At 65.7% G+C, this 23,920-nt stretch overlaps 2 protein-coding genes across 3 annotated transcripts; both read right to left on the minus strand.

Annotated features, from left to right (window-relative positions):
• Nucleotides 1–1,603: 1,603 nt before the first annotated feature.
• Nucleotides 1,604–1,978, minus strand: QRFP (pyroglutamylated RFamide peptide). Its single transcript, XM_075439793.1, has one exon. It carries the CDS (start codon nucleotides 1,976–1,978, stop codon nucleotides 1,604–1,606), a length of 375 nt encoding a protein of 124 aa, XP_075295908.1.
• A 2,645-nt stretch (nucleotides 1,979–4,623) lies between these two features.
• FIBCD1 (fibrinogen C domain containing 1) lies at nucleotides 4,624–21,013 on the minus strand. 2 transcript variants are annotated; one of them, XM_075439732.1, is made up of 7 exons: nucleotides 20,916–21,013; nucleotides 15,602–16,078; nucleotides 14,529–14,688; nucleotides 13,633–13,769; nucleotides 8,060–8,156; nucleotides 7,556–7,735; nucleotides 4,624–7,250 (listed from the first exon to the last, which is right to left on the minus strand). In XM_075439732.1, exons 1-7 carry the CDS (start codon nucleotides 20,985–20,987, stop codon nucleotides 6,991–6,993), a joined length of 1,383 nt encoding a protein of 460 aa, XP_075295847.1. In that variant the 5' UTR covers nucleotides 20,988–21,013; the 3' UTR covers nucleotides 4,624–6,990. The 2 variants fall into 2 exon arrangements, with proteins under 2 accessions (XP_075295847.1, XP_075295848.1); XM_075439733.1 differs by lacking the exon at nucleotides 20,916–21,013 and adding an exon at nucleotides 19,581–19,915.
• Between the last annotated feature and the right edge of the window lie 2,907 nt (nucleotides 21,014–23,920).

Below are 23,920 nucleotides of genomic sequence, written 5' to 3' on the forward strand. Positions count from 1 at the left end.
CACCCGTATCCCCGCAAAGCCGGAGTCCTTCCCGTTCCGCACCCGCGGGGCTGTGACCCACGCGTAGCTCCCTGGACGAGCCTGCTCCGGTGTCTCGGGCACTGCTCCCTGGACACGGCTGCCCCACGGCCGGTGTTTTCCTGCCGCTCCCAGCTTGCCTCCATTCAGCCTCCGCCGACGCGCTGCGAGAGCAGCCCGAGCGGGGCCCAGCGGCGCTGCATGAAGTGCTCTGTCTGCTTGATGGATGTTACAATGCACCTCTTGGAGCCTGATGGTTTTTTTTTATCCCCCCCCTGCTCAGTCCTGCCATGGTCTTTGATTTTGAGGGTGCAATTTAGCACTTGCAAATAATTGCCCTGCTTCATTTTTGTGCCTGCAATGAAATATTAGCAGTCGTTAGGTGTCTAACTTGCCGTGAGCGCCTGCAAGCCAGGTAGTTAGACCTCTGATTACTAATATCTCTGTCTGCAGTGGCAGGCACAGAAGCAAACGTCATTGTTGGCACCGGCAGAGCTAAATCTGCCCAAAGGAGGAGAAGGCAGCTGCTAAAGAGGGGGGCTTGTCCCTCGCCGCTGTGGCTGTGCTGACTTTTGGGGCTGGCGATTCCCCAAGCTGCACCCTTGGCAGCAGAGGGGACTGGAGAGCAGGAGGACACCGAGCGCCCGTTGGTGGCCCTGGGTAGGTGCAGGGGTCCTTGTTTCAGCTCCTCTGCACCCAAGTTTCTGCAGCAGCTACAGCTGGGAACAGGTGGTGATGAGGCCAGGAGGGGGTTAGGAGGTGTCAGGCTTTCAGGCAGGGGCTGGGGTGATGCGACAGGGATGCTGGCGGTCGGTCGTCGCCATCTGATCCTTGCAAGGACTCTGGTGGCACCTGAGGACGGGTCTCAGGGTCAGGGCGTGAGCGAAGTGGTGGGACTGCAGCAGGCCTGGTGATGCCGGGGCAGGTGTCTGTGCTCACGCAGGGATTTCTAAGGACAAGACTTTCTCGAACCCTGCTGCTCTGTCCTGGTTTGCACGCAGGAGCCGGCTCTCGTAAGTGGCGTCTTGACACTAACCAGAATTCGCTGCCAGAGGGACTTTTCCTTCATAGCCAGGAGAGCAGCAACTCCGCGGAGAGCTCTGGGGGACCTGCTCCTCCCTGACAGCCCTGCCATGGACGGCAGCTACCAGCGGTCCCTGGCAGGACTGGCACCAGGACTACGCTGCTCTGACCCTTCAGCCCACTGACATCCAGCCTCGACGCCTGGCCCTGCCAGCTCTGCCTGCCCCGGCGCCGCATCCCCGCTCCCTGCCTGCACCGCGGCGCTGGAGACCCGGCACAGGGCACTTGCCCCGTGCCCAGCAAAGGCCACTTGTGACCGAGGAAGGGACGTGGTGGCTTCTTTTGAAGGTACCCTCCTCTTCTTCCATTGCACTGGCTGGGAATGGGGATGTGAGATCTGGAGCAGGGCAAAAATGGAGCAAACGTGGTGTCCCCCCCTCCCCAAGGCCATCCCAGCAGCAAACCCCCCCAGTACCCTTTTGTCTGAACAAACCTAGGTGAGATGGAAGGGAAGGATGGGACGGGGTGACCTGCGGGAGATGGTGGGGTCGAGTCCCGGCCCTCATCTCCCGAAGCGGAAGGTGAAGCCCCCTTTTCTCCTGTTGTAGCCATTGAGCTCCTCGGCCAGGTTCCCCAGCGTGCCGCTGCGCTTCTCCCCTCGCGCCGGCAGCAGCTCGGAGCCCCGCTGCCTGCCCGGCCGCTGCCCGCTGCCCTCCTTGCCGCAGCCCCGCAGCTCCCGGGCGATGCTCAGCTCCTCGCTTCGCATCCGCTTCGCTCTCGCCCTCCAGCAGGCACCCAGGTCCTCGGCCACCGCTCGCCAGCTGCGACCCAGCGCCGTCCCTTCCCCGGGGTCTCCCAGCTCCTGCCGCTGGCTGGGAGGGAAGCAGGCCCCCAGGCTGAGGAGGAACAGGCAGGACAGCGAGTAGGGTGCTCTCATCTGGGGGAAGCAGAGGAACGGAAAGACAGGTCAGTAAGCGCAGAACTTCCTCGGGCAGCGGCTAAAGCAGCAGCAAGGGCTGCCCTCGGCTACCACGCGTTCCCCGTCCCTGCTGCAGCACCCACAAACCAGCCCTGCCACCCCTACAGCCTGCGAGGAACCCCCTCGGGCACCCACCGCTGCTCCTGCAGCCTCCAGCCCGGCTGCAGCAGGGGTGCTGAGGGGGTCTGGGCTCCCTCTGCCTCTCCGCGCTCCCCTCCAGACCTGCTCCCCTTCATCTTTAGCAGCTCTGTGCTGGCAAATCACAGCCTTGCAGCCGAGAGCTGGGCTCTGCTGGGATGGGGATGGCTGCGTGGGCTGTTAGCTGGGCGGAATGATGGGGTCCGGAGCCCCCCGCTCCTCCGAAGTGCTCCCCGCAGTGCCTCTAAGTGCATTCCCCTGAGCCAGCCTTCTCTTCCCCGGCGCAGGTCCCACCCGCAGCGCCTGGCTAAGGCGGGCGCGGAGGAAGGTGCTCGACATCGCTCTGCTTGATGGGGCTCGGCGGTGGCCGGCCGGCAGCAGGGTCTGCGGAGCAGAGCGGGAGGGAGCGAGGTCCTGGGCTCCGTGTGGTGATGCCGCCGGCGCCCGGGGTGACCTTGAGTGCAGGCAGGGCTGCTCTGCCTCCCCTGCCTCCTCCCACAAGGCGCAGAAAGGAGAAATGGGGTTTTTTTTATTGTTATTAATTTTTGCTGGAGCTGCTGCCTTGAAGTCATTGCTGGTGACGGGGCCCGAGGTGTCTGCCCCATGCTTGCAGGGTCGGGGGCTGCTGTGGGTGCTCCAGACCCAGCTGAGCCTGAGCCCCCGCCTGCCCTCCCCAGGACCCCCCCGCTTTGGGGTGCTCCCTGCCTCGCTCCCCCCTCGCCGCTGCTCTCCTCTCTCCCCTTTGGCACCCAGTTGCCCATCATGGAGGCAAATGGCTGGGTGCAGCCAGAGCGGGGAGCACCTTTGCAGCACCAGCGATCCGTGCTGCCCAGTCCTGTTCCGGGGGCTGGGGGTGCCGGTGGGGGCCCTGCCGGCTGCCTCCCACCAGCCTGTGCCTCCTCGCTGGCTCTGCTGCCCATCGAGGCAAGGGTGCAAAGCAGGCATGCGGGGGAAGACAGACAGACAGGCAGACAGACAGACAGACAGACAGACAGACAGACAGCCGCCAGCCACTCACCTCTCCGCCTCGGGTGATGCCCCAGTGCTGCCTGCCCTGCTCCGTGCCCAGAGTGAGCCGGCCAGCCCACCTTGGCTGCCATTAAATACCCACCGGCGCTAATTGCTGTGTCACCCCCCGAGCGCGTGGCCGGCTGGCCGGGCCGTGGCCGCAGAGCAGAGGCTGGGATCCCGGCGGGGAGGGGGCTGGCGAGGGGGACGGGGGCTGGCGGAGCCGCCACAATGGGAGCGCGGCACTGCTGCTAATTAACGCGCCTCCTTCGTTTGCTGCCTCATTGGGAGGAGAGGCTGGAGCTGGCCTGGAGTCCCCGGCAGCTGGCGGGGATGCAGGTGGGAGGGAGGGTCTGGACCAGGGGCACAAACGTCCCCCGTGCCCTTGGCTGGTGCATACTCGTGTGCAGCTGTTGGGGGTCCCAGATAAGTGTGGGGAGTGTGCAGGCACCGGCAGAGACCCCTGCACCCCCAAACCCACGCAGGGACCAGGCCTGCATGCACAAGCCTGAGCGCTTCCCCCTTCCTTGGCCAGTGCACACACCCGTGGTGTTCTGAGGAGCTGCTGGAGAGAGCCCAGCGGAGGGCTACGAGGATGATGAGGGGACTGGAGCATCTCTCCTGTGAGGAGAGGCTGAGGGAGCTGGGCTTGTTCAGCCTGGAGAAGAGAAGGCTGAGAGGGGACCTAATAAATGCCCATAAATATCTGCAGGGTGGGTGTCAGGAGGACGGGGCCTGACTCTGTTCAGTGGTGCCCAGTGACAGGACAAGGGGCAACGGGCACAAACTGAAGCACAGGAAGCGCCGTCTGAACATGAGGAAGAACTTCTTCCCTCTGAGGGTGAAGGAGCCCTGGAACAGGCTGCCCAGAGGGGTTATGGAGTCTCCTTCTCTGGAGATATTCAAACCCTGCCTGGACGAGGTCCTGTGCAGCCTACTGTGGGTGACCCTGCTTCGGCAGGGGGCTGGACTGGGTGACCCACAGAGGTCCCTTCCAACCCTGACCATGCTGGGATTCTGTGTAAAGCGTGGTCCCCAGCCCCCAGCACACAGCTGTCCCCTCCCGGTTCCGTGCTGGCGTGGGGCGGGCAGCACCCCGCTGCTCAGTGCGATGGGCTCGGTGCTCTGCCATCAGCACAGGCACCAGGGAGCGGGTCCCCTCAGCACCGGGACACCTGTCCCAGCCCCAGGGACACCCCGAGGTCCCACGGTGTCTGGGACCGGAGCTGGGGCTGGAGCCCTGGGAAGCCTCTGCTGCCCCGCCGCATCTCCCCAGCCCTCCCCAGCAGTTTTGCAGAGGGGTTTGGGCAGGCCAAGCCCGCGATGGGCTGCTTCCCGGGGATGCTGGCACGGTGGGAGCTGCGGTAACCCGGCGATGCTCCCTTTGCCATCACCACCCAGGTTCCTCCGATGATGTCCCTGCCCGGCGCCGTGGGCACAGCCGCTGACACACCAGCTAACGACGAGTTCCTTTTATTAAGGAGTTGAGAAAGTCCACATGTACAGCCTTGGACACCACTCACACACGACCTAGACTTCACGGCACTGCTACACAGCACGACTCGGCCCAGGGCTTCGCCGGGAAGGTACGTGACCAGGTCCCAGACCCCCCGGTCACCCCTGCCCACCCCACCCCGGGGAGGTGTCACCACCTGGTTTACCCTCATCCGGGGCTGCGGAGCGACGCGTGCGCTCTCAGGAATAATCCTGGGAAATCCCGCGTCTCGGCGTGGATCAAATACCTCTTGTGCAAGTCAAAACAAAGTCACTGGGGAGCCCTGGGTGGGACGGGCAGTGACACAAGGGTGTGCTACCCACAAACTGCACGTACACCATCGCCTCCCCGGCACAGGAAAACACCAGCGGAGGGGTCCGGGGAGGGGACGAGCCTTCCCACCCAGGACACATGGCTCCATGTGCCGTCCTGTCCTGAAGGCAAGGGTAGAGGACCCAGCTACAGCTAATTCACTGAAATAAATAGAAAAAAAAAGAGAAGACAAGCACTGTGCTCCCCACCTGCGCGGGACCCTGTCTGGAGGGGTCTGGCAGGGCCAGGGATGGAGGGGGTAGAGCTGGTGCCTGTGCTTGGAGCTCATCCTCACCAAGGGCTCCGAGGAATGTCTCTGGCAGAGGGGGAAGCCGTGGTGATCCCCAATGCATCATTTGTCCCTGTTTCCCTGGCAGGACAGACAGACAGAGACTCGCCTGGCAGGCGAAAGGGCTCGTCCAGAACAGGATCTGAGGTGGGGAAGGCTTAAAAAAAGGAGAAGCACGCAGGGAAGTACAAATCTGCACAGGCAGGAAGATGAGCCTTTGATCTCCCCATGCCTTAAGTCCCTCTGGAAATGGGGCAGCGGGAGCTTTCCTCCCCTCCTCGGGCAGTCTGTCCGTCCGTCTGGCCGGGCTTCTTGGGGCCACGGCCCGCTGCGGGGGCTCTGCTCCCCACTGCTGCTGTAGCACAGGCAGAGAATCACGTGAAGAGTGGTGGGGTCTCAGCTGTCCCACTCCCCTCCCTGTTCCCACACAGCCCACTCGGGTTCGCTTTTTTCTTTTTTTGGACAAAAACTCCCCATTTGAGCCCTTTCAGGGAGCCAGAGGGAGAAGTGACCCCCACACCCCACGGCAGCTTCCAGCCCGGCACGAGGCATCGCCTGCTGCCTGGTTATCAGGGCCCTGCAGATGCTAAGCCCCACTCGGGGCTTCTTTTTGCAAAACCTTAATGGGATTTGGAGAAATGAAAGGCTTTGAATATCTGCAGGTGCCGAGCCGGAGCACGGCTCATCCTGGCTGGAAACGAACGTGGGTCCCCAGGCCGGGAGCGAGCGGAGGGGGCTCGCGCGGGGGCACATGGCCGTGCTGTCCCAAGTCCAGGCTCTCGGGAAAGGTCACAGCTTTTGGATGGCAAAAGTCCGACGTGAGTCTGAGCAGGTCCGGGAGGGAGGGAGGAGCTGTGCAATGCAGGCAGAGCCGTGCCGGGAAGCAAGCCTTCCTCGCCTCCTCTTCCTCCTCGCCACGCTCCCCGTTTCGCCAGCGCTGCCAAAACAGCTCCGTGCCGGGCTCGGTTCTGGGTGAGCGTCCTTGCAGCACCGCGCTGGCTCGCTTCGGCGTGCCCCAACCCAGCGGGAGGCTCTGGGAGCCAGGACAGGGACAACAGGGATGAAGGAGTTCACAGCTGTCCCTTCCCTTCTGTATTGCTCTTGCAGGGGGAGAGGCGAGCGTTTTGCAGACCGGAGAAGGAATCACTGGCACAGTCAGGCTGCAACCCAGCCAAGCCCTCCCCGTCCCCAGTAGCACCACGGGGTGAGCCGGAACCGCCGAGCACCAGCCCCATGCCTGTCCCAGGGGCTCTGCAGGGCTCGGGGGCTCCCCACAGCGTCCCCCAGCCCCCCACCAACTCAGCCAGGCCACGCTGGGTGTCTGTGCCCAAAGTAGAGGTGAGCGGAGGTGCCCAGCCTGCTGCATCCCTCCCTCCCTCCCTCCGGGCAGCCCCTTCCCCTCCTTGCCAGACACCGCTGGGCACCGCTCCCCAAGCCCCTGCATCCCGCTGCCGTCTCTGCCGCAGCCGTGAGCACCGGCCATGGGTCACGCTCCGGCCAGGAGACCCGTGCCGGGTGCAGGGGAGCCGTGGCAGCAGGGAGCAAAGGTCCAGTGATGTCCGTGGATGCCCGGGAGCTAAAGCCGCCCTCCCCGGGGGCAGGCGCTCCCCGGGGGCCCCTCAAAGAAGGGCCAGCCCTCGGGGAGGACGGCAACTGGGGGGCCTGGGCTGAGGGGCAGCGGGGAAGGGCAGGGGGCCGGGCACGGGATGGGGGCCTCATGCCATCCAGCTAATTCTCCTCCCGGACGGGCCGGATCTTCATCTCAGTGAACTTGAGGGAGTACTGCCAGCCGGTCCAGGAGGACCACTCGATGCCATCGGCGTAGGAGCTGTGGTGGCCCTTGAGGTACTGCCCGTTGAGGTTGGAGGTGTGGCAGTTGCGGTACCACCAGGCGCCGTGGTAGAAAGCCGCGCAGTTGTTCTCCGAGTGGTCGTTGTCCAGGTCCTTGGTGGTGAACTTCATCCCGTTGTGCTTCAGGAAGGAGTCTCCTGCCGCCGGGGGAAAGGAGCCATGATGGACCCTTCCTGCCCCTCACCCTGCCCTCGGACCGGCTCCCGCCTCGGGGGGCTCCCCTGGGCACCCCAATGGGGCTCCTTCAGTGATGAATTTGGGGTCACCCACCCTGCAAACGCCCAGCTGCAGCCCCTCTCCTGCCTCCAGCTCCCCGGGGCTGCAGGGATGCAGCCAGCACCGCTGCCAGCACCGGAGGAGACAGCTAATGCCCCAGCCAGGGGGTTTGGTGGCTCCCCCTGCCCCATGGGACCACGCGTGTCCCCCCACCCCACCGCTCTACCTGCTGTCCCCGAGTAGTCGGCGATGGAGATGGGGTACCCGTCCTCCTCGGGGTCGACGGAGAAGAGCCCCACGCCGAAGCTGCCGTAGTGGGCGAAGGCGGTGCCGTTGTCGAAGTCCTCCAGGTCGACGCGGAGCTCGTAGCTGCCCTGCACCGTCAGCACGTGGATCCGCTTCAGCCCTGCGCCGGAGGGAGGGGGTGAGTGCGGCGTCCCAGGCGGGGCCAGGGGGGTCCCTGGGGAGGGGGCGCGGGGTGGGACGGGGAGCAGTTCCCACCCTCCAGCCCTCGCTCTGCTATTGCCAAGGGCACGTGCTCAGCTCGCGGGCAAACAGCCCCATCGCTCCCCTCCCCCGCGCAGCCACCCGCTCCCCTCCTGCCCGGGACGTGAGCGCTGCCCAAGGGGGTCTCGGTGTCCCTCCCTTTGCCAAGGAAACCCCTGACCGCCCCGGCAGGCCCCAGGCTGTGCCAGCCCACCCAGGAGCGGGCACTGCCAGCCCCACGCACCTAGCCAGTGCTCTCCCGTCAGCTTCCCGAAGCCGTCCCGATAGGCTTCCCAGCCGCGGAAGAAGTTCACGGAGCCGTCCTCCCGCCGCTGAAACACCTGGGGAGGGCGAGACGCGGGGCGTCAGTCATGGGGCTGCTCCGAGCCTGCACACCCTCAGCAGCCCCCCTGCTCCCCACCCCTCCCCGCCACTGCCTTGTTAGATGTGGGCACAAATTAAGCCCTTTCAATTAATTACATGGGGACTCTAGTGAGCAGGTCCCCAGGGAAATGCCGGATCACAATCTGCCAGCTCCTGGGGAGACGGGTGAGTCGGTTCAGATAAAACCCTTCACCGGATCCTCCACCTGGAAAGGGGAGCGGGGCTTGGGAAACCCACGGTGTGCTCCTGCAGGAAGGCAGCCGGTGCCCTCGGGAGAGGTGGGCATCCTGCTCCCAGCTCCAAACAGCCTGGGCTCTGCCGTTGCATGTGGGAGCAGAGCTACAGACAGACGGACGGACGGACGGCTTGATTCGAGGCCTGTCCCCCCGGCACGTGCTGCCCAGGTCGGTCCAAGCCATCCTGCAAACAGCGCGATGCTCGCTGCTCTGTGGACCTCAGCAGCCGATTTCCCCCTCCTGGGTCCCCGCTCTCTCCTGGGCAGCTGCCCCGTGATCAGGCATCGTTCCCGTGATGGCCTCGTTAGTCATCCCAGAGAAATTAATTGCAGGGTACCAACCACCCCGCCTCCTGCAGAGCCCCCCAATCCCCACCAGGTCCCCGGGGCTCAGCACGGCTTTTCTCCTCGGAGCCTTTCCCTTTTCCTCTCCCATCTGCTCATCGGGATGTCGTGCCCTGTGTGTTTCATCCCCTTTTATCCGTAGTTTTGGGTTTGATTTATTGACAACAATCCAGAAAATGCTGCTTCGTGTCCAACCATTTGAACTTAATTAAGCCTCCAGCCCTGGATTAATTGCATTAAACTTGGCTCAGCCAGCCTGCCCGCCTGCCACCAACCACCACGCTCCCGTGGCCATGGCACAGGGGACACGGAGCGCTCGGTGACTTAGGAAGAGCCGCCCCGTGCACCGGCAGCCCAGGGGCCAGAGCACCCCATCTTTGGGGACAGGCTGTGCTGCCGAGCCCGTTCACCCCGCTGCCAGCATCCCAGGCTTGGGCAATGCGGCTGGGATGCCGCCGTGCTTCTCTGCAGCGCGGGGACGCCCCTTCGCAGCCTCCCCCGGGCTGCTCCTGCCCCCCGCGTGTGTGGAGCTTCGCCCTGGCATGCGGAGGAGACCCAGCTCAGGAACTTCACGCCAGTTTGCCCTTCACCAAACGGGCGTTTCTGGGGCCGGGGATGCCCAGGGCAGGCTCTGGCACGCTCCTCGGCACAGCACGGCTCTGATCCTGCTGTACTTACCTTCTAGAATTAGAGCCTTAATTTTTATCCCCGCGTTGAGCACTTGAGAAGCTGCAGTTAAGCCCATTTAAAGGGGCTTTCTTCAGGCTTGCTGGGAAAGGGGGATGGCGTGGCTGGACAGGGGCCTGAAGCTGATTTTTCCCGGCCGACATCGGCTCTGGTGCTGCCGCGGAGGGAAGGTGCCGGAGGCAGCACCGATGCTGCCTCTTAATCGGCTTTGACCTGAGGTTGTAAATAGGCCAATTGCCCGAGCGGTGCCCAGGGACGCGTGCAGGGCACGTCTCCGTCGGCCGAGCCTCGGCGCGGCTCGGCCATCACCCAGCGCTGGAGGAGCCCTCGGTGCCCCACTGCCCACCGGGCTCGGCCCCAGGGTGCTCCAAACCAGGTCGGGAAGGCTGGTGGGTCCTCCTGGGTCTCCTGCTCCATCCTCATCATCTCTCACGCATGGGCCCTCCTCGTGGGCCACTCATGCACCCACCTCTCCCACGTACAGCTGGGGACATGGGACCCTCCTCCCTGCGCCCCGTGCTGGGATGCTGCAGGCACCAGTGACCCACAGGCTCGCTGCCACGCGGCCCTGCCTCGCGGCTCTTTTTCCTCCTCATCAAATATGCATCACCCCCTCTTCAGCAAAAAGGATTTCCTCCCTTTCTTTAAAGGCAAGGCTGAAATATTTATCTCCCCCGCTTTCTGCCTCCCCCGGTTGTGCTGAGCTCGCGGGGCCGGGACGGGCTCCTGCAAAGGCACCAACCCACGAAAATGGGGTAAAACCAGAGCAAAACGGGAGCGCCAGCCTGTGCCAGCCATGGCGTTGGTGGTGCAGGAGGGGTCTGCTCCCTTCCCTGCAGCCCCCTGATGCCACCCCCCACCAAACCCCCAGCAGGCTCAAAACCCCACCGCAGCCGCAGCCTGGGGAGATGCTCGGCCGTCACTTCTCTGCCATCGCAGCAGTTCAGCTCCCGGTCAGGTTTTGGGCAGCCCTGGCAGAGCCCCCGCAGCCCCGGCCCCGCAGCGCTCCTCCGAGCCCCCCTCACAGCAGAGAGATCGTCTTTGCCTTCAGCCATGGAGAAGACAAACTCGGAGCATCGCTGGAGCCAGCCAGGCCCGGGAAGTGCCAGCCCCGTGGGATCGCCTGCGATCACCGTGCCGGCAGCGCTGCCCGTGCCAGGGACCCGGCTGCTCCTGCCTGTCCCCGCCAGCAGAAGTGCTGACACATAAATCACAGCTTCTGGAAACAGCACGCGTTTCCCCGGGCTCGTCTCGCCCACCGCCTTCGGCTCATCCCAGCCCATGTGTAAACGCATCAGTGTCTGCTCCAACCCCCCCAGCCCGCACCGGGACCCCTCCGGCGGGTGACGAGCAGACTGGGCGAAGCCATCCCCGCAGGAGTCCCCGGCACGGCAGGTGCCTGGGAAGCTGGAAGCTGTCACTTCACATTACCACGGCCCTCGTCCTGCGGCACAGCCTTTGCTTCTGCATCCTTCAGCTTTCCCACCACTTCCCAGTACATGGAAAATGATGCTGAGGCGGCTGGAGCCATCGCGGCACCATGGCTTACGGGGCCCAGATACTGAGCCCAGGGGACTTTGTCCCAGCTGGGCAGCGATGGAGGCTCAGGGCACCAGGACGAGCATGCGGTGTTCGCAAAGACTTCCCACAACAGCAGCACGCAAAGAGGCAACTTCTTCAGGCCTCCCAGGGTGCTGAGCCTGCCCTGCTCTCCATCACCCCGTTACTGCTTTAATAAAGCGCCGGATGTGAGTGTCAGAGCAGGGAGTCGGGGACAGGCTGGGCAATTACGCGGCTGCAACCCGGCGCTGCCGCGAGGCTCGGGTCAGCCCGCGGCCGTCGGTGTAATTAAAGTCGGCGCTGAGCGCGGGACACGGATGGTCCCCTTGGTGCCAGCGGGCACCGACCCGGCCCCACGTCCCAGCCAGCTGCAGATGTGGCCCCGCTGCTGGTGGGCAGGACCAAAGCTGGGACAAAATGAACTGGTGTGTTGGGAACGGCGTGCCGGGGGCTCTTCCCTCCCACATTTCTTCGCCTTCGTGTCGCCCTGCCCTGCCCAGACATCGATGCTGGCTACCCTCTCTGCCAGGTTTCTGCTTTTCGACTCTACAGAACAGGCAGCAAACAGCCCCAGAGCTGCAACCGCTTGCACAGCACAGGAGGCTGCGGCTGCCCCGGGCTGGATGCGGCCGCCGCGGGGAGGAGAGGAGTTGGTGCGGCGAGGGCTGTGCCTTGCTCAGCCTTCCCGAGGAAGGGGACAGGGAACTGCCAGGGACTCTGCCTCTGCTAGGGGACAGGGTGAGGCCGCAGATCACGCCATGGGGACAGGGAGGTGCTGAGCAGCACCCGGTGAGCAACCCTGGCTGGGTTTCTCCCCGATGGGGCAGCTCTTCCCCCATGGTCTCAAAGCCATCCATGCAGGCTAAGGCTTAGCTCAGCAGCTCCCAAGCTCCCGAGTCAAAATTGATTCAGCTGCTGCCGTTGCTTCCACCCACCCACCCACATGCAAATAAGCCCAAATGTCAGGAATAATCGCTCTAGAGGAGGAGGAGGAGGGGAGGGAAATTTCCCAGGCTCTGCACCATGGCACTCAGCTGTGCCATGGCTTACCTGGAGCCCCAGTGAGTCAGGGCTCCAGGGACCCCCTCCGTGTCCCCAGCTCCACGGGAGACGGGCTGAGACATGGGACCATCACCCTGTGGGGCTGGAGGTACGTCTGGGAGCCTGCCCTGCAGAGCAGCATGGAGAAACGGGAGCCTGGGGTGAGTACCCGTGGCCCTGCTCTGGATGCACCCATCGCCGGGATGCTGGGATTCGGCGCCTGGTTTGGCTCCTCTGCCCCGGTTGAGGGAGGGCAGAGCTGTGGTGCTGCGGGCAGCACCGTGCCAGCCCTGCTGCCAGACCCCACCGTACTGGGTGTAAAATCATTTGCTTCACCCCCTCCGGAGCCCTCCCGGCTGCAGCAGCTTTAAATAAGCTTCTGAGTGTCTCGCTAATCACCTTGGGCTGCTCTTCAGGCAGTGCCCGAGCACGGCTGGGGCTGGTGGAGGCTGTGCGGACCGCGTGTGGGGTTTGCAAGGACCCTCCCCACCCTGGGGAGCAAGTGGGGTCACCCCCTTTTCCCCTCTGTGAGCCTCCCAGGAGCTAGGGTCCCCAGGGCTGTGCTCTGCCTCAGTTTCCCCGCTGGAGCTGCTGGTACCGACCTGTGCACGACATTTCGCTCCCGCCTGGGGTGGGCTCTGAGCAGACTGAGGCCGAAGGCTCATCAGCCCCCCGAGGGCAGGGGGGCTAAGCTCCCTCCTGGCACCGCTCAAAGCTGCTTAGAGGAATCAGATCGTGGGGATTTGTTTCCTAGAGCACCCAGCTGGAGGGGTGCTGGCTGGCTCAGCTCACCCAGCGTGTCCTCAGTGGAGAGGCTGCCTGCCCACCCCTCCCGGGGACCCCCCACCCCACCCCCCTGGGATCCCCTCGGTGCCGTGCCAGCATCCCAGTGCCCTTCAGGGTAGGGGCTGCTCGCACCCAGGGAGCCCCTGGAGTGAGGGGGGTCTCCAGGCTGGGGGCTGCCAGCACCGCTTTCCCCTGTGCCCCCTGCCCCCGTTACTGTGATTACGGGGCCATCGCAGCCGCCACAGCAAAGCGAATCGGACAGGGCGAGTGAGTCAGCGCAGCGCTGGAGGTGCCCCGGGCACCCCTGCGTCAGACGAGGCGAGAGCGCTGGGTTTGGGGTCTGTCCGGAGCCCCAGCCCCAGCTCAGCAGGACCACGAGGACGGGGCGAAGCACAGCCGCTCGCCCCACGGCAGCCCCACAGCTATGCCGTGTCCTGCCGAGCAGGACGAGCTCCAGCCGTGGCATCCAGCTCCCTGCCTGAAGCCACCCTGCAGCTCCAGCCAAGCTCCCCAAGCCCGGGGCAGGGCGCTGGGCTCTGGCACAGGGCTCAGCCTGGCAGCCCAGCTGATGCCACCGGCACGGGTAACACGGACAAGCCTGTTTGCTCCTTCCCTACGGGACCAAGCACCCCACGTACAGCCAGACCCCATTACCGTTTATCCTCCATCCCCATTACACATCCAAGCACCGAGAGTAACATCTCCCACCCCTGGCATCCCGGCGCAGGGACAGGCGGCGGTGGCATCGCCCGGTGTCCCCCGCCACGGCGGCAGCTCACCGTCCAGCCGCCGCCGTCGGTCGTCATGTCGCAGTAGACCTGGAAGCCGGCGGGGTAGTGCGTGGGGAAGATGGAGTAAATCCCATCCTCTTGCTGTCCGCTCGCATAGATGTCAAAGCAGTCTCGGGGCCGGGAGCCTGCGGCGTGGCATTGGGATGGGGTGGGACGAGAGGAAAGCTGGTTAATTAATGATCTAATTTAATGTCTTGCCATTTCTTTCAGGCTCTCAACCTTGCTGCCAGCTCTAGTTGGCAGCTCAATGCTGCCTTGCTCTTTCCCTCCTTTCTCCTCCGATGCTCAGTGCGAGCGGTGCCGGGGGGACGCAGCCACCACGGGGACCCCCCCAGCAGCTGGCAGGGACCGACCCCGTGTCCCCGTGTGACAGCAAGGGCAGGCTGGGACCCAGCTGGGGAGGAGGGAGCCTGTGCCCGGAGGCAGCGGCAGGCAGAGCCTGGGCAGGCGCTCGCAGCCCCGGGACAGTCTTACTCAGCTTCGTCTTCACCAAACGATGACGAATGTGACTGTTCCGAGTCCCGTGCAGCGCTGCCCTCTGCACCCGAGCGAAGGCGAACGGTCGCTTCTCGCTCTGCTTTTGCCCCTGCTACCTCTGCGTGGGGAACAAGTGGGTCTGCAGGGGGGGCAAAGTGGCTCTTGTGGCTGGCTTTGCAGGCTGGTTTGTGGACAACGGGGGGCCACACGGTGAGAAACCCCCCTTCTAGGACACAACTTTCCATCTCCCTCCTGCCATATCTCCCCCATCTCCTTGTCAGCCCTGTGCTGTATTAAATCCCTTCTCCAGGCTGGTTGTCTCCCTGCCCTCTTCTTAGGCAGAGACCAGCCGAGAGCAGCCCCAGGCGCATCCCCCTCCCCGGGGACCAGCGGGGACCCCGTCTCACCGTTGGAGCAGCCCCGGGGCCGCGCTCCCCTGGCCGGCGCTCGCTGCAGGTCGGCCTTGAGCCGGGGCCGGGCAGCACCACGATCCTTCTGCAGCGTGTCCAGGACGTCGCTGACGGAGCTCACCAGCCGAGCCATGTTGGTCTGGCTCTCCGAGAGCAGCTGTGGGTGAGGGACACATGGGGAGGACAAGGCTAAATGTGGTTAAACCCTTTCTACCCTCCCAGTCCCACCACCGCTCTGCTGTGAGGATGCCCTACCCATTCCCACGCTCCCCAAATGCCTGCAGGCAGCACTGCTCCTTGCCAGGCTGCTGGGGACAGGGTGGGGACATAAAAGCCACAGCGGTTCCCACACAGCATCTCCGGTGCTTTTTGGCCTGGGGTCAGGGTCCCGGTAGCACCGATCGATACCACGGCTGAGAAATCCCCAAGCCAGGGTGCATCGGTGCCACCACCCTGCGGGATAAAGAGCATCTCTGGGCAAGGGGACGGGATCGTGGAGGTGGCAGGAATAGCCGTGTCCTGAGACAGCCGCCAGCTCTCCACCGTACCCTGAGGTGACCCAGGCCGGGAGAGTGACGTGGGGTGGCCGTGGCAGAGCAGCGGGACAGGGAGCGAAGTGAAGCAGCGGGGATCGAGCGGCTCCGGCCGGAGGGGGATGAGCACCGGGGGGACGGGCACGGAGCCGAGCATCCAGCCATGCCCCAGGTCTTGCTACGGTGCCGGGCAGACCGCCGGCATACCCAGGTAAGCATCTCCACAGAGCTCATCAGCTGGGAAATTTTTGGGACTGTAAATAAGGGGGGGCTGATTGCTGCATGAACTCAGAGGACCCAAAATGGACCCGGAGCCGAGAGACCCCCACGCGGGAGGCTGCACACCCGGCTTGCCGGCACCCGTGCAGGCGATGAGCTGGAGCTGAAGTTGTGCTTCCTGACTCGCAGTTGCCTTAAACCTCGGCTCCTTCTGCCAGACATCTCTGCTGGACACCGTGCATGGGGGCTGCAAGCAGCCATGCACCTGGGGACACGGGGACGGGATGGGGGGTCTGTCCCCAAGGAGCCCCGGCTCACCTGGATGAGCCTGCCCTGCTCTCCCTGCAGGGTGCTGAGCTCCTGCCCCATGGCACTGTGCCCCTTCTTGAGGCCATCGCAGTCAGCGCGCAGCTGCACGGCGTGCGTCAGCAGCTTGGCCACCTCGTCCGCCATCGTGACCAGCAGGGCTTTCTGCTGGCTCTTGGTGGCCTTGGCCTCGGCGTCATGGTCGGTGACGGCGCGCAGCAGGGAACTCTGCAGCCCCTCCAGGCGCCCCAAGGCGCCCGTCGCGTCGGGGCAGTTGGGGTCGATGAAGATGTTGATGCGGGAGCTGTCAGCTTTCTCGATGGTGACCAGCGCGTTGGCTTCCTCGGGGTTGGTGCTGATGACGGGCGGCGACTCGGTGACGGGCGTGTGGTAGTGGTTCATGAAGAGGATGGCCCCTGTGACGGTCACGGCCAGGAGGATGGCCACCGAGAGCAGGACGGTGCACAGGACGTACCCGCAGCTCATCCTCTGCCGGCAGAGACACGGACGCTGTCAGGACCCGTCCGGATGGACCCATCCCGCTCCCCTCCATCTGAGAGGTGGGTTCAAACCCTCGGGGGCTCTGGGGGGGGGGGGTCCAACAGCGGGGTGAGGTGACGTTGGACACAAGAGTGGTGGCAGACATGGGGACCCCGGGGAGCCCTGCGGTCCTGCCGCGGACGCAGTGGCCACAGGCGAGCACTCAGCGAGCAAAGCAGCTAAACCCGCCTGGGAGCCCGAGGTATGAAATAATAAAGAAGCGAACGCGCGGCGGCCGCGTGCTCCCTCCGGCATCTTTTATTTAAGGCCGTGATGCTCGGCTGGAGCTGCCCGGACTCCCCGGGCGGTGCGTGCGGGGCTCCCTGCTGCCCGGGCCACCAATATGGGGAGAAAAAGGGAAAACCCCCCATGTGCCCCCGGAGCAGGGACCGTGGGGAAAGCAAGGAGGCGAGGGAAGGCAGGGGCTGTCCCCAGCAGCAAGGGCAGGCGGGGGGGGAGATGCTGGGACCCCACCGCCCGGAGCATCGCGGGGACCTGCTCTGCGCAGGGCATCTCCCAGCTGCGGGAGCCGCGCACCCGCGTCCCCCTTGAGCCCTCGCTGCCTGCCGGAGGGGAGCAGAGCTGCTCCCAGCGCCCTCAGACCTGTCCCAGGGGCTCCGGGTGACGGGGAGTTGCTGGGGGAGAGGTCTCTGACCCCCCCAGCCCCGAGAGCTCCGCTGCCTGGCACCCACCAGCTCAGCCCGCGGGAGCTGCTCCATGCACACCGAGAGCCTTTTCTCCTTGCGAAGCGTGAAGTGCCAACGCTGTCAGGGCGGAGGGAGCCAGCGGCCCCCCAGCCCCATCGGCCCCCCGGCCCCCCCACCTCCCCTTCTCATTACACCTGCAGGACAGAGGCTGTGATTTTCCCCTGACCCCGGCCACGGCTGTCACAAGGAATTGCAGGGCTGCCAGAAAACTGCAGATTCGGAAAGACAAAGACTACTTTCCCCAGAAATGAGGGGAAAATTGCTGCATCTGCAAAGATTTCCCAGGCCCTGTCCCCTCCTGTGCACATCTATCTGGAGTGACACCTTCCTTCAAGCACCCTTCATTGCGTTCACGCTCCCGCAACCATTTGCATTAAGGTGACCCCGGCTGCAGCGGGGCTGGCCGGGCAGGGTCCGGGGGGCCGTGGATGCCCCGTCAGCTCCGCATTTCCTCCCCAGCCCAGGGAGCCAGGCTGGAGATGCAATCGGCGCTGGGCTGAGTGGGCAGCCACCCTGCGGGGACCTGCGTAAGGAGGCAGCCCCAGCTCAGCCCCTCGCTGAGCGTCGAGGGGGGCTTCCAGCAAGCAGCGGGTCGAGGAGTTTGCCCTGTGTTTGTAGACACGGAGCCCCGGCTGGGGGCACGAGGGGCACCTGGGAGCAGCAGGACGGTGGAGACGGAGGTAGGAGATGCCCATCGCTTACCCCCTCACGCGGACACCCGGGACCTGGGCTCGACCCGGCCCCTCGGCACCCCGCAAGCACAGCAGTGACAGGAGGGACGGCTGCTGACCCGCAGCCAACAGCGAGTGGTTCGGGATGTGCGGGGTGAGCAGGAACCGTGTCCCAGCGGCTGTCCCGGCTGTGGCGGCACCTCCAGCTCCCCAGCTCTGCGCCCTCCGGTCCCGCACGCTGCTGCTCCCCACCTCACTGGTGTCCCCAGCCTGAACCGTGCCGCCGGGACGCGCAGATGGGCTGCAGCAGCGAGGGACCCGTCTGAGCATTGGGAGTGTCTGGAGCAGAGCCGTACGCAGCTGATGCTCTGTTTCCCACAGCCACACAAATCCCAGCCGGGCTTTAACACACCCAAATCCCACACCCAAACCTGCCCAGCAGCCGCATCCAGCTGTTTCCCAGCCTTGGAGGCCCAGCATCGCCGCCCTCCCGCCGGCACTGGGAGCTGGGGTAGGAACTGGGGCCTGATCGCCTTCGCGAGTGACCCCTCTGCTTGCGACCGCGAGCTCCCGAGCGGTGGCAGCTTTACGAGTCCCACGGCATTTTGCTGGCAGGTTGTGTTACCTGGCAACCTGCAGTGGGGAGAGGAGGGAAACGCTCAGCCGGCGGCGCCAGCGACGCTCCAAAATGGGGTGTGGGTCCCCCCAAACACCCCCAGCACAGCAGCCCTGCAGCTGCTTGCCCAGCTCCCAGCATGGAAGCCTCTGCCACCGCTCCCGCCCCACCACGGCCACGGCCCTCATGGCTCCAGGGGTTTCTGCTCTCCACTGCACGGTCTTGGGCTCCCAGATCTTCTTGCCAAGGCTTTCGGACAGCTGCAGGACATCTCCCTGCTGACCATGTGGCAGCTGCCCCAGTTACTGCTGTTCTCCTGGGGACATTTATTGGGCTGGAGGTCCAATGTCTCCAAGTCACTCCTTCCTAGGGGGAGGAGAAGCTGCAAGGCTGGGAGGTGCTCGGGACAAGTGGAGCTTCGCTTGCAAACCTGCTCTGGAGCTGGTGAGGGAGCCCCAGCCAGGAACTGAGGCACCGTTGCCTCCCCAGTGCGAAGCTGAGCCGGGCTCTCCGTGCCCTGCGCTGGCTCGGGCAGTGTCCCCATGCTTGGCCACCGGGTCCTTGGTGCCCCAGCCACGCCGCATGAGCAGCCCGTGGGCTGCCTTGCGCCTTGGGGTTGTGGGTCCCTGCAGCCCCTGTGCCCATCATCCCCCACCCAAATGTCCCCCAGCCTCCTCAGCCAGCCGGACAGAGGAGCGGCTGCGCTGGGCATGGGACACAGCAGCTCCAGCACCCGGGAAGGATGCGACCCGGAGCCTTACAGCCGGCTTGTCCCCACCGGCAGCCAGAGCAGGGCCGGAGGTGGGCTGGCCCCCGGGGAGCATGGCCGGAGAGCGGTGGCGGGAGAGGCTGAGCTCCGCCGTGGGAGATGCTCTTTGAGGAGGAGATGCTCTTTGAGGAGGAGGTGCCCTTTGCTCCTGCCAAAGCCGCTGCTCTTTGCCAGCTCTCCAGGCACGCTCTGAGCTGGGGGGTGCTGGGCAGCGATCGCCGGCAGCCCTGGGTGCTCTGCCCCTGAGCCGTGCCCCCAGCCAGGTACCAACCAGGACCCCGGTTGTGCTTCTGGTGGGCACTGTGGTTTGCATTGCCCAGGCTCAGCTGCTGGGACAAACTTTAGCCCAGCTGCCCCCCACCTTACTCTTGGGGTCCACACAGCCCCAAAGGAGCCCCAGGGCAATGAGTGCTGGTGTCTGTCCCCCACCCCCAAGCCACTGCTCACTCCAGAGCTGCTCAAGCAGCTCATTCTGCATCCCAGCCGCTTGCCCTGCGCTGCTCCGCTGCCCCTGTTCCTCTCCACCCTCCCCGTCCAGCTCTGCTGCTGCTCAGCTTGGCGCAGGGCTGCAGCCCCCGTCCCCGTACCCCAGCCGTCCCCCTGCACCCTGCTGCTCCCGCAGCCGAACGCCGCACCCTTCGCTCCCCGCAGCCACGGAGCCAGATGAACTGAATCCCGCTCCCGTTACCTGCTTTCCTCCGTCATCCAGAGCCTGCCTAGGACACGGTGTGCTTTGCGGCTCGGGGAGAGGAGAAGAGCGAGCTGGCGAACGCGCCGGAGCCGGCTCCGTGGGTGAGCACGCAGGCGGGCTGGGATGGATTTCCACGGGAGCTTACGGGAGCTGGGAGCCCAGCACCGGCTGCACGGAGAACTCTGTGACCGCTTTACACCCCCTGCGTGAAAGCACCGGCTCCGGGCTGCGGTGTCCAGCCCCGTACGGGCGGTGGGGCTGGATCCATCCTGCCCAGCTCACACTCGGGGTCGCGGGGGGCACGAAGCCGGGCGGAGGGCGGCTCCAGCCGGGGGGCACCGCTCGGACCCCTGCGCGGAGGGGCTGGGGGGCAGCCCCTCTCCCGCGAGGCGAGGGAGCCGTTCGACACGGATGGGCTGAGCAGGGAGAAGAGGGCTCGGGGAAGGGTGCGCAGAAGGGAGAGGTGAGGCAGAAGTCCCATTCCTGCGTGGCTGTGGGTGGGAGGGGGACGGGGAAGCGGCAGACCCGGGGGCGAGCGAGTCTCACGGCGGGGGGCTGGCGGCTGGCGGCTCCCCGCATCCTCGCCCAGCTCCGGGGTGCGGAGGGAGGGCTCCTGGCTCCTCGCCTCCCAGGCTCTGTTGGAGACTTCGCTTTTCTCCCAGCTCACCCCAGGCACGCTTGCCCACACTCCGCACCCCTTCCCCTCCCGCTCTGCCCGCGCCCAGACCGCAGGCAGGGCAACCACGCAGCCGTTCCCGTGCTGCCCGACCCGGTGCGGGACGCTGGGCGGCTGGAGGCCCGGCCGGAGGAGCTGGCACACGTGCGGTGGTTGTGCAAACGGGCTCCGGCACGTGCCGGATCCCCCATCGCTTCGCCGCAGGCCCTGCCACCGCTTCGCCGCGCCCCACCGCAACGCCAGCCTCCCGCCCGAAAACCAGGGGGGCCGGGAGACCCCAAAGCGAGAGGGACGGCTGCGGGCACGGCAGGGAGCCCAGATGAAAAATCTCCTGTCCGGGGTTATTTCGGCAGCTCTACACGCGCGGCGGTTCATCCGAGCATCGCCCGCTGCCTGGGCGAGGGGCAGCCCTGGCGCTGGGGGGTGGGGGGAGACTGGCTGCAAATAAATAAATTAATTCAGTAATTGAAGGGGGGGGAGGCAGCCTGGGGGGCTCTGCACAGGGGGTCGGGGGGCTGCTCACCCCGCCGGGCTGCGCTGGGAGAACAGCTCGCTGGAGGGAGGGAGGACGAGGGGGCAGGGGGGAATTCGGTGGGACCCCCGGGCTGGCCCCCCCCTGCTGCTCCCCCCCCCCCCCCCCCCCCCCCGCCCCGTACCTGCGATTTCTCCTGCTGCCCGTCCTCAAGTTGCGAGGCTCCTCCCATGGTTTTCCAGCGCTCGTTCCCCATCGCGCAGCCAACTTCCAGCCCGAGTGCCCGGACCCCCCCCTCCAAACCCCCCCGAGCCCCTCCCCGGCAGCGCAGCCCCCGGCCCGCCCGCGCTGCCCGGCTGGCCGCGGCGGGAGGACGGGCGGCGGCGGAGGAGGAGGAGGGAGGGAGGGAGGAAGAGGAGGGAGGGAGGACACGGACACGGGGGTGGATCTTCCCTCCCCGCTCCCCCCGCCCCGCTCCGGGGACACTGCCCGGCGATACCCCGGGGGCTCTCCCCGCATCCCCCCCCCCCCCGCTTGCCCCACTCCCCCTGCCCGCCCCAGCGGCTCCGGAGCCGCTCCGCATCCGAGCCCCCCCCCGCCCGGGGGTCCCCGCTGCCCAGATGTGGCAGCGCAGCTGGAGGAGCGGCAGCAGGTAAGGGCGGGGGCGGGGCCGTCGGGTCCAGGGGGGTTTCTTGGGGGGGGCGGGGGGGTAGGTTCCTTGGGGACCCGCTGACCCCCTTTCCCAAGCTGCAGTCCCCCGTTCAGCACCCCTCGCTGAAGGGGCTCAGTCCCGCCGGTGGGCAGGGGTGGGCAGGGTGTCTGGGTGGGGGGGGGTGTCACTGGCATCGGCCCCCTCAAACCGTTGTGCCCAAGGGAAGCCAAGGTGCTGGGGAAGCCCAGAGCGTGGTGGAAAGCCGGTGCTGGCTGGGGGGAGGCGGCACCCGGGGTCACACCGATGCCCACCGGAGCATCGCTGGCAGCCGGTGGGCATCGTGCCCAAATCCCAGCGTTCCCAGCCCAAAGCAGCGGTGCTGGCCCCGCGTGCCGCCGGCTCCCACGCAGGAGTCCAGCCCCGGCCTGATTTACGTCTCCGGGCGTGGACGTGGTTCTGGTTACCGTACCTTTGCGGCACCTCGCTTCAATCTTTTATTTGCTGGCTGTCTGGCCGGCGGGCAGGAGCGTTGCTAAGAGGTTCAGAGGAGCATGGTAAGAGCTGCGAAGGCTCAGCCCTGCGTTAATCCGGTCAGGGGGAGGCTGATTTCTCTCTTGATGCTGAGAAGCCCCTGGGAAACCTCCCTGGGGGGGACCCTGCAGCCCCCCTGCACACTCCTGCTCCTGCAGCCCGGGGCTGTCCCCTGGGTGGGTGGCAACAGGGGGGCTGGGGGCTTGCTCCGAACCCCCCTGAGTCTCTGTCCCCGGGGCTCAGCTCCTGTTGGGACCCCTCAGCAGCTCCCATGCGGGTGGGGGCTGCCTCCATGCAGCCACAGCCGAGGCACAGGGGTGGGCAGGTTGTGTGTGCGGGGGGCCAGGGGTCCGAGCGGCTCCTCTCCAGGACACACAGCCCGTTTCGGGAAGAGCAGGGTGCGTGCCGGGCCAGCAAACAGTGGCGAAGGTTTCTCTGTGGCGGGGAAGCGAGCACAGCCGATGGCTCGAGCAGTCGGTACCCGTGTGAGTGTGTGTGTGTGTTGTCTCCTGGCCAGATGCAAATCTGCCTTTGGCTTTGGCGATGCTGTGTGGATTTACCGGGCGATGCTCATGGCCGGCAGCCCCGCTCCTTCCCCACAGACGGTTTTCAAGGACTTCCCTGTGCAGCTGAGACCGTCCAACTCATTCCACTGGTGGGGCGTTTGGCGTGCCCACGCTGGCCGGGCTCAGCCCCTGCACCGCTCGGCCGTGCTGAAAGCAGGAGGCTGTGGGTGCCCGGGAGGCTGTTTTAGCTGAACTCCAAACAATAAAAACTTATCATTAAAAAGAAACGTATCTTGGCTTCATGTGGCCTGGCAGCGCGGGGAGGAGTGATTCAGTGGCTTGTCAGCCCTGGGTGTTAGGCACGCCGAGCTGCACAACTGGACACTCTCCAAGTCCAGCAACTCATTTGCTGCAGATGGAGCCGGGACCGTGCAGCGGGCTGACGTTTAATTTGCAATCCGACATACCTTGACATAACCCACAGCCAGCTGCGGGGGCTGGCGCGGGACGGGGTGCTCAGGAGCCTGTGAGGAAGGGGTGCGCGAGTGGGGCCGGGATGCCCCTGCTGCACCCCGGCACGGGGGTGCCCACGAGGGTGCGGGTGCAGGGCCCACCTCGGTGGGTCCCAGCGCCGTTCCCAGTCCCCAGGCTGGTGCGGGGGTCTCCGAGCCGTGGTGATGCGGCGGTGAGTGGGATGCAGGGTGCTGTGTTCCTGGGAGATGCTTGGGGTGAGCCCTGCCCGTGCACGCTGGCCTGGCTCATCCCTGACTCACGCAGAGCCGTGTCACCTCGTGTCACCCATCGCGGCGTCTGGCCGGAGCTGTGGTGCTGGGGACGCGGGAAGGGGGGTCCCCAGCCAGCTGAGCCCTGTGGCTCTAGCCCTGTCACCCCCGGTGGCCCCGTGGCCCCGGATCCATCCCCGTGGGCTGTACCAGGAGGGATGGGGTGCTCAGGGTGCAGCCGTGCACCCCAGGACTTGGGCACACACCGCAGCTGGGCACGGGTCCCCCCGGGGCTGAGAGCCGCTTGCCTGGGTGGGGAGGGGGTTTCTGCCAGCAGCCTGCCGGGATCGATAGGCAGACGGAGGGGGTGATTCATGTCTCAGGCTGTGGCCGGAGGGCAAAAACCGGGGAGGTGTTGGATGTGAGGATGCCGGCAGGCCTCCGCGGCGGGTCCTGCTGGGACCTGCGGCTCCCGGCAATGTTTCCCCTCGCCAAGCCAGTTCTGCCCACGCTGCCCGGGGGTCCCGGCTTGGCCTGGGGGCAGAAGCAACTGAAGCGACGTATGATCGGGCACATGCACTAAAATGAGTCTTTTTTCAAAAATTTCAGGTGGTATCTTCTATTTTGTGATCCAAAACAGCGAGCAGAGTTGCAGCGGTGGCAATGGGCAGGGGCTGGGCGCGGGCTGGCTCCGTGCCCCCCGCGGGGAAGGGACTTTCCAGAGAGTGGGACACCACGAGTCAGGGCTCGGTGGCAGTTTACCCCCCTCGCTGTGTTC

This window comes from Opisthocomus hoazin, chromosome 19, assembly GCF_030867145.1.
Source record: "Opisthocomus hoazin isolate bOpiHoa1 chromosome 19, bOpiHoa1.hap1, whole genome shotgun sequence".
NCBI lineage: Eukaryota > Metazoa > Chordata > Aves > Opisthocomiformes > Opisthocomidae > Opisthocomus > Opisthocomus hoazin.

Coding starts and splice junctions, on each gene's coding strand:
- QRFP (XM_075439793.1), bottom strand. CDS start 1,978: ATGAGAGCACCCTACTCGCTGTCCTGCCTGTTCCTCCTCAGCCTGGGG.
- FIBCD1 (XM_075439732.1), bottom strand. CDS start 20,987: ATGGGGAACGAGCGCTGGAAAACCATGGGAGGAGCCTCGCAACTTGAG. Junction 13,770..14,528: donor GCCCCGGGGCTGCTCCAACG/GTGAGACGGGGT, acceptor GCCACGCCGCAG/GCTCCCGGCCCCGAGACTGC. Junction 7,736..8,059: donor GACGGGAGAGCACTGGCTAG/GTGCGTGGGGCT, acceptor CCTCCGGCGCAG/GGCTGAAGCGGATCCACGTG.